This window comes from Necator americanus, chromosome I (assembly GCF_031761385.1).
Source record: "Necator americanus strain Aroian chromosome I, whole genome shotgun sequence".
Taxonomy (NCBI): domain Eukaryota; kingdom Metazoa; phylum Nematoda; class Chromadorea; order Rhabditida; family Ancylostomatidae; genus Necator; species Necator americanus.
Genome location: NC_087371.1, coordinates 23,001,047 through 23,016,523, shown reverse-complemented (window position 1 = coordinate 23,016,523; position 15,477 = coordinate 23,001,047). Strand labels below are relative to the sequence as shown.

General features: G+C 40.9%; 1 protein-coding gene across 1 annotated transcript; it reads right to left on the bottom strand.

Annotated features, from left to right (window-relative positions):
* Nucleotides 1-2,947: 2,947 nt before the first annotated feature.
* Nucleotides 2,948-10,615, bottom strand: RB195_006569 (uncharacterized protein; the record flags this gene model as incomplete). Its single annotated transcript, XM_013452312.2, has 11 exons — nt 2,948-3,090; nt 4,013-4,110; nt 4,162-4,260; nt 5,190-5,287; nt 5,366-5,527; nt 5,597-5,711; nt 5,925-6,058; nt 8,073-8,194; nt 9,979-10,101; nt 10,443-10,536; nt 10,595-10,615. 11 exons carry the CDS (start codon nt 10,613-10,615, stop codon nt 2,948-2,950), a joined length of 1,209 nt encoding a protein of 402 aa, XP_013307766.1.
* Nucleotides 10,616-15,477: the final 4,862 nt, after the last annotated feature.

Genomic DNA, 15,477 nt, shown 5'->3' with positions numbered 1-15,477 from the left:
ACAATGACCATGTCGCACCTTTTAGAACAAGAACGTGTTCACAATACTGTCGCGAGAAAACTTCAAAATCTTTGCATTACCTTGGAAGAGAACCTGTGGATGAAGTTTGGGAAGTTTTGGCAGCACGAATGATATCAGATGTTATGGTAATACTCGACCAGATTAATATTGTTATGCGTGCAGTAATCGGATTCCTGGTCCTGAGCGAGTATGTATTTTTTCAAGCGAATCGTTACGTTTGATCCGTGATCAGAAGATATTTTGCACTTTGAGGTATGTAATCTAGACCTGTCTGAGGAGCTTTTCTGGCGATGAGAGACGAAATACATCAAAGACCGCACGTGGAAGGTTTTTAAATCCCAACAAGTAGTATGTAGGTTCCAGAATGTGCATAAGTTTTGAGAGGGATGGCAAAAACACAAAACATCTCTTACAGATCCAGGAATCTAAGGTCTCAGACGCAAAGGGCTGGACCCCGACAGTGCACATCCTCTTAAAGGCATCACCCCACGAATCTGAGGTGGTACAGATTTCAGGTGAAGTATTCTGATTCTTATAAGGGATAGTAGATTAGGGAGAGGAGGGTGATTCCGTCCATTTCTTCCTAATTGCCGTAAAAAAACGGCTCGGAAGATGCGGCTTCGAGCGTTCTCGCGCGCTATTTTCTACAGGGAGTTCGACAGGAGCGCGCCAGCCTTGACAATTAGGAAGAAATGGACAGAATAACCCCCCTCTCCATGATTTACTATCCCGTATACGAATACTCCACCTGAAATCCGTACCACCTCAGATTCGTGGAGTGATGCCTTTAATCTCATAGAAGGATGTGCGTATAATGGTTTAATAGTGTGATTAGCTGATAAGACAACTTTTTACGCTTGTAGGGGCAATGAATAACCTGTGTTCCTTCATTATGTCATACATATTCATTCAGTTGTCAAGAATTGCGTCGTCGGACAAATTGATATCTTCCATTCGTGGATATAGAAGGGTGTTTTGCATTTCCACTGGAATTTGTGAAAACTACATCCCAAACATTATAGATTCACTTGTGGAAGGAACCGAACATCGCAAATTCTTGCGAACTCCTAATTTATGATGCGCGATGCGCATCAATCTGTGCAGATTTTTCACAAACTAAAAAATCCCAAGTCGCCACAAACTTTAACAATTTCTGATTATTCGCAGATGAGTTTATTTGTCCTAATTAATGACTTCAATATATTCTACAATGGATCCTAAGCGCATCGATAACGACAACAACATCGCCTTCTTCACCATCTCTGAGAGTTCGCACATTTCTGTTATGGAAGCACCGTGTTAAGTTAGTAAGTAGTATTTTTTCTTTGCAAGTTGGGTAAAATTAGCTAGTTCGTAGTTTTAAATCTCATGAAATGATTAAAACGAAGTTGAAGCAGGAGGAAATAAATTAAATTAGTTTTAAATAAAGTAACAGGAGCCTTTGGAGTACTTTGGTGGCTAACTAGGGACAAAGAATTGGTTTTTGTCAATATGTACTATTATTGAAGCAGCTCATCTGTGATGTTGGGGCTTCGAAATGCAAACTAATCAGCATATGAGATCATATACTTCTGAATAATATCAATATCAGTTTATAGTAGGGTCAAAACGACATGAAGCACGTACGCAATTGCGGACACTGCTTCTCTCGAGGCGCTTCTTTGGAGCGTAGCGGCTAGGAGTGTGTTGAAACCCTTCCTGGCACCATCCATCGATGGAGTTGGCGACGGTACTACCTCGGTTCCAAGTGCTGCCTTCACCGCGCCTTTTAGAGCGCGTACGAGAATGTACCGCAACTGCACTCGTGATTCATACTGTTTTCACCCGACTACAAATATCAGACGTTCGAATTGGTTTTTTTAAAATTAAAATTCAGGAACCTCTAAACTCAGCATCATTCTTTTGATTACGAAAGCTGGAAGAGAGACTGAACTACCAAGAATTTAAAGAAGATGAATCACAGTTGAATGACAACAATGATGTAACAATAACAATGATCAAAAATCGTTTTTTTTCCTCCATCGTTGAGGCGGAGAGACTGAACCATTGAAGGGATTAACGCATACGAAATTTGAAATTGTCAAAGTAGTTGTCATAATAGTGTAACTGGTGGTCGTTTGAGCAAAACCGATAGGAAATGCGATGAGGTTCAAGCGTTCACCTCTATATAAATGTGCACTGACGTAAATGCGCCGACGGAGCGCATTACCAGAAAAAAATCACTCATGGTTTGAAATGCTTATTCAAAATCATGCAACTTTTGAAGTGGATGTTAGGAGGCAAGGTACGGTTCATCAAGATTCCTGCTTCGAATAAAACAACCAATTCTTCGAATCATCCCCGGGTAAAAATAATGACGTCTTTAGCAACAGAAAGCAAAGAGCAGCACACGCTTTTTCGGTAAGTACACTACGATAAACGAGCAGTCGCCACCTAGGTCGTTCTAGCGAGGTGATGAGTGCGACGCGATGCGACTATGGTCAAGCCAGACCGGTGCGGTCCTCTTTCCCGTCGCATCCTCCTTGACCCACCCGTCGGCCGATGGCTCAGTTCCGCTGTGCCGATAAGCCCTTCGGAGCACCACTCCCGTGCCCGCCGCGGTAGCGATATTGAACGGTGGCGACTGTGAACCCAACATCTCGCTTATGTGAGTTAAAGTTAAACGGCAATGGAGCAAGAATGTTGTAGGAAGTGAACAGAAATATTTTCCGAAAATAACAAGAGAATCATTTTTTAAGTAGTAAAACAGGTATATTTACATTTTAAACCATTAAAACTTCTGGAGAATGTTTATTTTAGTTACAGGAAAACTTACAGGTAAAGAGAGGAGATGCCACTGATGGATATTGGTGGCAAAGACAAATATAATAAACATATGAGGATACAGTTGTATATTTATGCATGATGCTGCCTTTTTACGAATCCTTTAGTAACGCCTCCCGCTGCTTGCGCGCGATGCAGTGTAGGTTTCGTCGTCGTCAGGATATTCGTCAGCTCCTATCTCCTCATAGTCCCTTTCCAGTGCGGCCATATCCTCACGAGCTTCGGAAAACTCTCCTTCCTCCATCCCTGAACTATTTCTAGTCCAGCAACCAGAAGCATTTCAATTTTTGAGGAAAAAGTAGAAAATTGATTGGTTTGAAAAATTTGATGACATAGTTCTGGAAACCCTCATGGGTCGCTTTCATAAAAGTAATTAGGAAGGTTTCAACGTTTCCACAAAGTGGACGAGTTCTTGAAGGTACTCCTAGAACAAGCAGGAACATTAGCGGCCTTTGCGTTGTGAGAGCTGGAAGGTTCCTATTTACCCGACCAAATGAGCAGGAGAAGAGACTACAGAGAGAAGCTATGGTCTATTCCTTCTACCGCTCCTTTATGAATCCCCCACCTGGTATTCAAGGGAGTCGTTCTTTCTTCAAACGACATGGTAACTAACGTAAATGCCGTTAAGGGAATGCAACATGCAAAGAAGTGCAGTGACTCGGTCTAATAAAAAAAGTAAGGCTCCAGTGTTTCGCAAGGCTAGTCTGAACGCGATAAAACACATCACATCATAAAATCTTCGATGTTAAGATCTCTAGATACCGATTGGTCTCATTTTCGTTGAAATGAATTAAGTTGATGAATGGTCGCCGCATGTTTCTTTACTCGATGACTACTCCCAGCCGCCGTTTTTGAGGGGGGAGGGAAAGGACAACGCTTCCTAGTGTTGGCGTCGAGTGAGAGACGGGAACGCTGCATACATTTGATATCCAGGCCGATTAGTTCTTGAAATATTTACAAAAAGGAATTTGATGGCATGGATTCAAAAATTCAGCGGTATGGAAGGAAATCGGGGATCTTATGCACCAGCCTAATATATTCAGAGTGTGCTGTTGAAGATTGGAAATCATCATGTAAGAAATGCTACTGAGAACCGCTCGGGTGTGAAAACGTTCCGTTTTCGTTGTAGCCGCTACTTCTTTTGTAAAAAACCAATCTTCTAACCAACCTTCGCCGACGTACCAGTGAACGAAAGCACGTTTAGCGTACATGAGATCAAATTTATGGTCCAGTCGAGCCCATGCTTCAGCGATTGCGGACGTATTACTGTAAAATAGAATATATTTCTTAAGGTGAGAATCGACAATGTTATTCTACCTGATCATGCACACTGAGCGAGTCTGCTTTCCAAGGTCGCCTCCAGGCACAACAGTGGGAGGTTGGTAATTGATACCTACTTTGAAACCAGTTGGACTCCTGAAAGTAAAAAGAAGAAAGGAATTAGTAAAGGTTACAGCCGGGAAGAAAAAAAACTACAATGTTTCGAGGAGGAACGATTAATAATAATAATAGGGCGAGTAATAAGTGAATGTTTGATGTATCTCAAAGATTTTCGACTCTTAGAACAAACATTTATTTCTGGAACATGATTCAAACATGTTCCAGAAATAAATGTAATCTGCTGTGCTTTAGAAGCAATGTTTCAGCACAATGCTAGGCAGTTACTGTAAACAGATTACAGGCAGCGTATCATGAAATTTCCGATGCTTGTATCTCTCCTGGACAGTGCAGAGTTCAGGGTGTAGATAACGAGTGCGGGCGTAGATGAGGTCAATTCTCCTTAATCCCCCCAAAAAATGGCGTGCTTCTCTAATTTTTACAAGGTACGTTAAGATACCTTGATACACGCACCGCGTTCACCAGCGAGCGGACGAGAATCAATGAGGTCATCACATCAGCCTATTCAGCGAATAAAATCAAGGAATAGGAAATAAAAAAAAGTAGAAATTAGGAATGCTGCTGAGGAGACCAGAGCGTGCACAATAGTGGCTCGTTCTAACATATCTCATAACTGCTAGGTTTCTACGCCATTTCCGAGGACGATTAGAGAAAATTGAGCATGGCCACGTTCATGTTCGTAACCTACGCTCCGAAGTCTTCATTGCACACGAGAGATTCAAACATTGAAGATTTAATGATGCGCTACCATTTAAAATAACTTCATACCTCCTATGGTCCGGGGAGGGGGATCTTCTAATTTGTCATGGCGCTAAAACTTACTAAAGTCATGAATTCCTAGGAAAAACTCACTCTATGGCAGATTAAACTCTGCGAGAAAACTCAGTACAGGAACGAAAGAACAGATATAAGCACTCATCTACTGTAGCAAGGAAGCTACAACGTACCATTCGACAAACTGGACAGTCCTCTTCGTTTTCACAGAAGAAATAGCAGAGTTTATGTCCTTTGGAACAACATCGCCTCGGTACAATAGACAAACCGCCTAAAGTTAAAGTTAATCAAGATGCATACAAAATAGTTTTGTTTACTAATAAAATAAATAAAATTCCCTCGAGTTCACCATATATTTTCCTCTTCTTGGATCACATTTCACCATTTGACTTCCGGGCTCAAAACACGTATTCGTCATATCAGCTACCGTATTTTGTTCGTGGTAAGCACGCTCGGGTGAGACGAGTGGTGCGTATGTGACGAGCGGAAAGTGTATTCGGGGATATGGTACCTGTAGTTGGAAAATTGAGAGGGGTAATTGAAAATTGTATTGCAATTTGCAAAAATTATTGTCTCTCACAAGGTTGGTTTGAAATTCCGTCAAGTCTACGTTCAATGCCCCATCAAAACGTAGAGATGCTGTGATCGAGGAGATTATTTGAGCGACGAGGCGGTTTAGGTTTGTATATGTTGGCCTGTGAAATATAGCTATTGAACTGCAATACTTGTATTTCACATTTAATTGAGCTAAAAAAAGGTAGCTCGTAATAATTGTATTCTCATAGCTCGTAATTTGGAGGAAGAGGAGTTGGAAATGTAGGGTTTTGTCTTATGTTTTCTTTTTAAAAGAATTTTGAGAACGATTATTTCGAAAGAAAGGGCAGTGGGTGCAAAGAAAGGATAGCAACCTTGCCAGATCCAAATTTCGTCGGCAAATATCGTAGATCGCTTCATTGTCGGCCATAAATGAGCAGTCGGAATGCTCAAGTGTAGTATGGGTCATAAGAATTGAATTATACGGCTCTACCATCGATGTCGACACCTGAAAAAGCTGTTCATCGTTGTTTTAGACCATGATCGCGGAGTGAGAATAATTACTTCGAAGCTCTCTACGATCTTTATTTGGAGTGGAATGCGTTCAACTGGGTGACCGCGACGCGTCAGCGAAAACGCACGCTTTTCCTCTTTTTGACTGACGTACTCTCAGTTCTCTTTCTTCTGCCTAATCGAAGACGCACCGCTCTCACCCGGTAGCACATTCGACACTGCATATAAGGATGTCCGTCTTACATGATTCTAGGTGCAAACTCGCCTGCGGTGCTGGATAAATTGCAAATTCCAATTTTGGTTTTTTCCCATATTCAGTGGACAGACGCTCCATAAGTAGGGATAAGAAGCCGGATCCAGTCCCACCGCCGAAGGAGTGAAACACGAGGAACCCTAGAAGAGGATTTGACTACTGTCAGTTGGATGTCAAATTGTTAGTTTATTTCCAGCAAAAATCCTAACTTTTTATGTGTTGTTCATGTAGGACATGAAACTTTAGACAGATTAATTATATAGTGAATAATTAATAGCTTGTTAGGCTGGTCTAGCGCAGTCAGTAAGAGGTGCGACTGTGACTGCAGGATCGATGGTTCGAAACCGCTCTAAATAAACTAAATAAAAAATAACGCTAAACTGGTACCACACTGGCAAGTCTACAAGCACAGTATTGGCAGTACAGCACTAAAGCAGTAGAACTACTGTGTTAGAGCGGTTCACGTTAATTACTTTTGTGCTCCAGAACCGCATTCTTCCGTAATCCGGCATTTACAGGTCATGAAACTGATAGTGAAATCTCATGACAGCATATATGTGATTGTGGATCCTGTTTTCATTCTAGTGAATATAAAGATGCAATATAGTGATTTCATATTGTATTTAGACAAGAAAAACCTCGGTTAGTATCATCATGTGAACCGGAGCAATCCTCGAAATCATTATTATATCCCTATTTAAGAAGAGTACATATAGTAGAGTGACAACGGCATGAAGCCCAGTGCAGTTGCGTTAATGCGTGCGCTCGAAATGGTGGATGTGCCGGTTAGGATTGAGTGAAGACCCCTGCTACCACCGTTCATTGCTGCAGTACGTGATGTTCTCACCCCGGTTCTGCCGCTAGCGCGCCGCTTCGAGCGCAACCGCTTACGCAACAGTACCGCAATAGTACAACAGAAAACTGGCATTAAGATCAGAAAGTTATTCTACTCGTTGTACTCAAATGGAATGATCAATCAAATGAAAGTGAAGGATAAAGCACAGATTGTCTGACGTTGATCACTCGGTTTGGGACTACGTTGAATTCAATGCAGAATCGTTTGAGGTTCACGAGAAGGTAACTGCCCTATGCATCCCTATGCAGTTACTTGCGGAGGTTATCCGCAAGTCACTGTATAGAGATGTATTTTTATCCTAGGGATGTATTTTCATCATAGGGATGTATTTTTATCCTCCAGGAAAAGTCTGGTACCAATTTATGGACCTCGGAGAGATGAAAGTCTTGGTGAGCACTAGGGCAGATTCGAACCTCCGATCAATCGTGCAGGCAGCGTAATCTCTTACCAATTCCACTACTCCCCCTTTCAAATGAAAATAAAATAAAATATTAGAATAAAATAATAAATCGAATCCATAACGGAGTCAGTTGCACAGCGTCAATTGGTACACAACATTCATTCTGTTCTTTCATTTTTTTCATCTCATTTTTACTATGGTCATCGTCTTTGAACAAACGATTACGAGGCACAGAAGAGCATAGAAGCAATTTCCCTTCTATTTGGAATTTCCCTTAGTCCTGAGGCGTCTATTTGTGGCCTATCGCAGGATGAATCTAGTCCCAATAATGGAGGCATGGCTAGATATTACTATACCTTGTAATCCTTTGCAGTTTTCCGTGAGGCGTCGCACACGATCCATCACAACCTATAAATTGGAAGCAATCATAGGGATTTTACCACTAAAATGAGAAATCAAGATTCTGCGAGATTCTCCTATCTTTCCTATCAACATCTTACATCGATCATTTCCCTTCCGATCGTGTATCGACCTCTAGCGTAACAATTCGCAGCGTCTTCTTTTCCAGAAAGTAGCTGTTCTGGATGGAACAAGTCACGATACGTGCCAGTACGCACTTCATCTGAAGAATATGCTTTCATTATTGAAGATGAGCTCAGTCCTACATAATTAAGTACATTTTACGCCTCAACGCTTGGCGTTGTTCATAATTCACATAATTGAGTGTTAATTTGAATACAGCATAACACAGAATTGAACTGATGATCTACGATGCGATCTATTCACGAAATGATAGGGTTGAAGGTGAGGATCAGGAGTATAGGTGCGACTCACGCTCCATTCCTCCCAAATGCCCTGAAAAACGGTGCCGGCGATCGAATTTCCCCACGACGCATCAGGTTACGTGCCACGTCTGCGCGCGCAAGCGTACGCGCTGCATCTGCCGGGGAGAGAACGCCCACTGGCTCCCAAGGATACGGTTGCGCTCGCATAAGCGACACATTCTTAACACATCGTAGGCAAATTCGATCGCTTATGCCGTTTTACGCTCAATTCCCTCTCATCTTCGTTTTTCACGAAGATTAGGAGTATTGAGAGTATAGCGCTCACATTCGTGATCTACAACTCTAACCCTATCTTTTCGAGAAGAGATCACACCAACGTCAGCTTTGTGTTGTGCTGCCTTTAAGTTTGTAGCGAATACGAATTCGAATATGAATCTTGCGCGAACTTTCTTCTAATCGTAAGCTCAGGAACTCATAATCGCTTCCAGCATTTTACGGAACCTATTTTAAAACTTTTTTTTCCAGATAAGAACACACACCAGTTTTGTTTTTGTCTGAAATGACATGACGGTCATGCTGTAATATTTTACTATTTATTAGTTACGCAACGCATTGTTGCTAATACGGGTAAAGATAGATAATTCTCTCTTCACTTTTTTTGCACTGTTAGAGCTGTCTGTGTGTTGGAAACGCTACTCTATGTAATCGCTATTGTTTCGCCTTAACCGCCCTCAGCTTACATACAGAATGACTTCCAACGCTTATTCTGGATAAGTCAATAACAATAACATTTATTCTATGATATGGGTCGCAATCACATGGAAAATAGCTCGGCTGCGAAAGTTGTGTCAAAACAATCAAATGAATTCATTTTTGATCAAAAAGTAAATTTAAAGGCATCACCCCACGAATCTGGAGTGGTACGGTTTTCCGGTGGAGTATTCGTATACGGGGACGTAGATTATTGGGAGGAGGGTGATCCCGGTCATTTCTTCCTAATTCCCGTTGAAAACGGCCTGGAAGATACGGCTTCGAGTGTTCTGGAGCACTATTTTCCACAAGGAGTTCGATTGGAGCGCGCCAGCCCTGTGCAGCGCCGCATCTTCCGAGCCGTTTTTTACGGCCGTTAGGAAGGAATGGACGGAATCACACCCCTCTCCATAATCTACTATCCCGTATATGAACACTTCACCTGAAATCCGTACCACCTCAGATTCGTGGGGTGATGCCTTTAAGAAATGAAATTATTTTCTTTTCCATGTACGCCAAATTACATTTTCTCATCTTCATTTAGAAAGCTCAGGGAAAACTCTGAGAAAAAAAAACTTGTTGATATCGGATAGGCCAGTTACACATTCGTAAACCTCAAACGATTCTGAATTGAAGTGAAAGTGGTGGCGGCGCAAGCGGAGTGACTAACGACAGACACACACTTTATAAAAAAAAGTGTGACACACATACACACATTTTTTATCCCCCATTTGGAGGACTAGACGGTTTATTCCCACAATTATTATGATAAGTGAAGTTCTGTTCTAATTGATGTGTTCCCTGAAGATGGAGCATGTTCTCTTGACCGCAAATGTGGGGTGCTCTTAAATGTCGGATGCTAAGAACTTACCCACGACAGTTGGCTCGAGGTCAATGAGTAGACACCGGGGTACGTGTTTTCCGCCTATTGTTTCAGCAAAAAACGTATTGAAAGCATCTTGATCGTCATCATTGAAGTCGATCATTCTTCCATCTTAAGGGAAAAAACCAGTTATTAAACACCATTATTTCGTTCTATTTTAATCTACTAGCTCAACATTACTGCTTGATTTTCTAAGTTGTATTTTCTACGATATTTCCTTGTGAATACAAACCATTTCCAACTTTTATTTCCGAAATGAAATATTTGAAAAGAGAGTTAAATCCAGTAAAAATATCAGCAAAAACGCTATAAGAATAAATAGGAGTTCTGCGTGAAAGAAAGAAAAAGTGTGGAAATTCTATGTGAAATTCTATGAAATTCTATGAATTCTATGAAAAATTCTACGAAATCTATCTTCTAATCCTATGAAAAAACTGATGGTTCTCACTTACCAGGTTGAATTGCATGTTCCAGACAATACAGTTCCCAACATGCGTTCCCCATTTGAACGCCAGCCTGACCGACATGTATGGAGATTACCTCTCTCTGAAAGGAGTCGTTGAAGTAACTACTAACAATTTTTTTCCACATGATCTGGACTTACGCTTCCACGATAGAGTACCATGTGAAGTGCGCAGCTAGTACGACCTCTGTGTCGTCCTAAATGGTGACCTAGTCAGCTACCGAATAGGGAATGAGGTGAGGACAATTGTAGCTTAGCAACCTGCAAATAGGACAGGTTCAAACCTTGGGTTAAATGAAACCACGAGTTGAAAGGTAGTTCCACCATCATTTAAAGGTAAGATCCCAATTAATGTTTTTTTAACCGCAAAAACTTGCCATCGAAATGGGATCCACAATTAATTCACGCTTCCAAACCCGAGAATTGACATTTTCTTAGAACAGGTTTTTTTCTTCGTCTGATATGGATCTTCAGACGCAATTACGGTGTCAATTGTCATCTAAATAACAACATGTCAACACGATTCCGTCGCACGTCACCTATTTCAAAATCCGCGCGCGCGCACCTGCGACCGACCTTGTGGAAATCATTTGGCACAGTTGACGTAGCGCGAAATACACGAGTGCGAAGAAACTCCCGCTACACACACTGCCTAGTAGATCAAAGAGCAAGAGAAGTTCTTTGCTATGGGAGTACTATTAATGGTTGATAATTAATTTAATTCAAGCCGAGAACTTACTTTCTCAAATCCAAACCCTTCAGGAGCAGAAGAGGAAATTGAGAGAAAGAAATGGTGTTTAATATATTTGGCGAATTGTTTGAAAAATTCCCCTCGTCCACTTTATTTTGTAGTATGGGAAAGTAAGGGAGGTCATTCTTAGACTTCAGTTGCAATCTTTTTCACATTGTATTCGTTCAGGTGGGTTCACCACTTGAACCAAAATGAATTTCATTCTACATAATTGCTTAGTTTGGAATGGGTGTCCTTTAGGACTTTTTTTTTAGAATTCAAATTAAATTCGGCAATGCTACTTTGTGTTGATTTTTTCCTCCGTTAAAGTTAGCAGTTAAGAAAGTAAGAAGTTAACAGTTAAGAAAGTAAGAAAAAGTTAATATTAAAATATTCTGGATTTGGGTGGGATGTCTAAATTTGAGGATATCTCCGATCACCAGTCAAAGCGAAGTATGTACCTTGTGAAACTTCTCCATAAATAAAAACCAACCACTCTTCAGTTAGTGCAAAAATGACTAAATCTTCTTCACGACGTGTTTGGAAAGCGTCCACGACATCTCAGTATTTTTCTAACGTGGATGGGGAAGAAAAGATGCATCGTGAAACCGCTGTTGATTACCTTACCTACTACATACTAGTACCAGTCATAACAATAGGATGGTTTTTCTGGTTTCTTTTTCTAGAAGTTTTGGATTTCTTTTTGAAATCGTGGATGTCCCTATACATCCATAGAGGTTTTCACAGGTCGTTGTTTGATTCGAAATTTCGACTCCGACGAGAAGAAGACTATAAAAAAGGACAGCGTAAAATAAGAAGTAAATCTGAAGTAATATTTTAGTTGCAAGAACATTAGCCGTCTAAGAAGAGGGGTGTGGCGCAGTCGGTTAGGGGTCCGTTGTAGCCACACGGTCGAGGGTTCGAATCCGCCCTAGTGCTCACCAAGCCTTTCATCCCTGCGGGGTCGATAAATTGGTACGAGACTTGTCTGGGAGGATAAAAACACTGACTTGATGATCGGCTGGCCCCCGCAAGTCATTGTATAGGCCAAAACGCGTTCCAAAACCTCAACGATTACGAATTCCAGTAAAACGCGTTGGCGCATCCGGAGTGGATTGATACGCCAACGATTTTATCCTTTTTATTCTCAGATGATCAAGAAAACCTGCAAAATGAGAAAAGTTATCAGGTATGAGGATATACAGGATACGTCGTAGGATACACACCTTGCATTCTGCTTACCATAATCTGCAAAAAGCCGTTATTGATTTGCAATTTCTGACCATACAGTAAGTATCCCTTGCAAAAATTCCTATATTCTATGTTTCGCAGAGTTCGAGTTCCATGGAAGTACATGATAGTAGGGCTCGGACGCTCAAAATTACCATGGACTAATGCTTCAACTCCGTCGAAATTTTTGGACTTAAATAAAATTACCCTTTACATAAACAAGAACCAACTATTCTTCTTCTAATGCTAAAACAGCTAGATATTCTGTGTGATATAATTATGCAGGTAAACACATCGCATCCGTTGATGTCCGTCAAATTATATTTTTCCGTTTCTTTACCAATATAGATAATTTATTATATTCAAGCTGATTAAGACTGTGTTCTGAAAAACCAACACAAACATGACAGTTATTTATTTATTTATTTATTTATTTATTTAAAGCCGTGCAAAAAAGATGCTAGTCACGTGAAAAAATAAAGGAAAAATGTTAGAATTTACTTAATCAATTGCTAGTCGTCCGTCGATACCAGTTACAAGAAATCACCGCTCTTCTTTCTTACGAGTCGAATACCAATCCAATATTGGCTCCATTTTCAAAAACACCAAAGCTTCTTAAACTTTCCAAATAAATTCAAGTTGTTCTTTTTGCCTCGCAATGTGAGCAAGAAATTGTCGTTTATGCGATACAAGATTCACGTGGAAAGTTGTTTTTAAATAATCAATGTCTTGACCTAGCGATTAAAACAACAATTTCGCCAAGTTTTTTTTTTGCCAAGTTGTTTTACACATTTTTTTAAAATCCTGCATCTTAACCCAATGTAACAGCATGAATTTATCGTTTTTTTCGTCCAAAATTCTTTTTTTTTTTGAAAAGTCATTGCTACCTCTACACATATATCATGAATCTCTGGCCTTACCTGTAAAGTCTGATCATATGAAGCATCATTTACCTTTTACTTTTTTTAGTGAGCTTTATTTCCCTGTCTTTTCATACAGGCACATATTTCAATTTGGAACCATGATAAAATAGTGCGTTCTTGAGGTTCGTGTAACGTTTCTTCCCCTTCCGCGTGTCGTTCCCCAGTTTTTCTCTAAAATGTTACTTGTCGCGTGCCATCTTGAAAAAACACCGGTGGATAGTCGATCGTATCGGCCGCCAAAAACCGAGCCGCCGACACGGCGAGAACGGCGGGAGTTCAAATTCTATTACAAAGTTTACCGAAACGACGACGGCATACTTCATTTTGATCAATGAGGTGCGTGGAACTCGATTCTCGCTGAAGATAGCAAGCGAACGCGTGGAGTCAGCAGCGACGACGATTTTGATTTCTAACATGAACGATCTAGGTGAAAGATGTAGCATAATAATGTTTAAATAGCAAATAATAATGTTTGCAATAAAGATAAGTAAACATGTACGAAACATAGATTGGAAAGATGCTTAAAGACGGAAGGATTCCAAAAAAAAAAAAGACTGAAAACCCTCCGTAGTTCTGTGTGAAGGCGAAGAAAGAGTCGCCTTCACGTGGAGAATCTCCTTGTTTTGTTTTGCGAGAATCCCTAAAAATTTGGGTGGAACTCACGAATTTCCCGGGCTTTCAACTCTAAAGAATTAGCGTCTGAATACACGTTTATTGACATGGACATTCCAGCGTGGTGGACATTTAGTGATGCGGTTTTTCAGTGTCTCATAACTGAAATAGTCATTTCATTGCAAATCCCTAGGATGAAGGAAACAAGCAGCAGCTAGAAATCGTTGTGTGCAAGCTGCTAGAAATCGTTGTGTCCATTTGATTAGAACTCTGTTTGTCGATAAAATAGTCGCATTACGTGGATTTGAGCCGATTTCTAACTGTCGCAGTCACCTGTTCATCGATGTTCTTCAGGATATTGGTTAGACCCCACAGCTAATCCTTAGTGTAAGTAAGTAAATTGAATTTGCATGTAGATATCTCTTGTTCAATAGTTTCCAGGAATTTCTAATCGTCAGCTTAAAACACGGGTTATTCCTCAGACCCAGTTTTCGCATTGGAGCTGCAACGCATTGGAGCTGATCTGTTCCTAGGCACTGAACATCAAATGCTTTAGGAAACACCACATCTATGACACATACTTCTCAGGCATGCAAAAAGTTTACTTCCCTACCATCATTGTGTTTCACGGCTGCCGCCGATTCCAGTTCATCGTCGCGGTCGCGCAGATGTCTCTCGAGTTGACCGTAATCACGTAGAATTCGCTGCGGGACGCCATCGCCGCGAAGGTTGAGCTCTCGTCTCCATAGTCGCGGTGTGCGTTTCCGGTATTAAAATTTTTTGATTGATTTGCATCACGGGTAGGAGAAGGTTGGGTTGGGTGGTGGTACATCTCCAGTGTGGAAAGTGCTTGTACTGGAAAGTCGTGCTTCAAGTTCAATTCCTCCATCCTTCAACCGTAACAAAATTGGCACAATTCCCTACAGTCTGGCTGTAAGGATAGTACCCTCTTCGTGACAATCATACTCAAATTTCAAAACCACAACAAAATGCCAGAATGTGACGTTTGTCAGAAAACTGTTAGTATATATAGTATAAATATAAGGATCCTTTCTGGTAGATACTGTCCGACAGTTAGCGGAGTCGTTTTAGTCCGGATCCTCGCAGCTCATTCCTTGGCCCGTGGATATTTCGCGTGCGCTACCGGTACCGATTATTCGATACTGTGAACAGTAGTTGGGTGCAACCAAAAAATATCATCTAGGTCGCCATCCTGAATTTGTTGCAGTCCATTTGAAACCCTATCCAATTGATTTTTTTCCAAGTAGATTGTTTGTATGTGAAAGTAGAAATGTTTTCAAAAAAAGATGCTGGATCGAAGCAACGGTTAACTTCTACATCCATGTGTAAAAAATTAATGAAGTCTAGTGTTCAAGCACAAATTTAATGTTGTTAATGTTTAAGAGGTGACCGTGCTGTACCTTCGACTGAGATAGGATGGTTGAAACAGAGGAGATCGAAAGTTGCAGCGAATGCGTCGCGCTCGCTCGGTTGAACAAGTTCGGCGCCAACTATGTATGAATACAAGG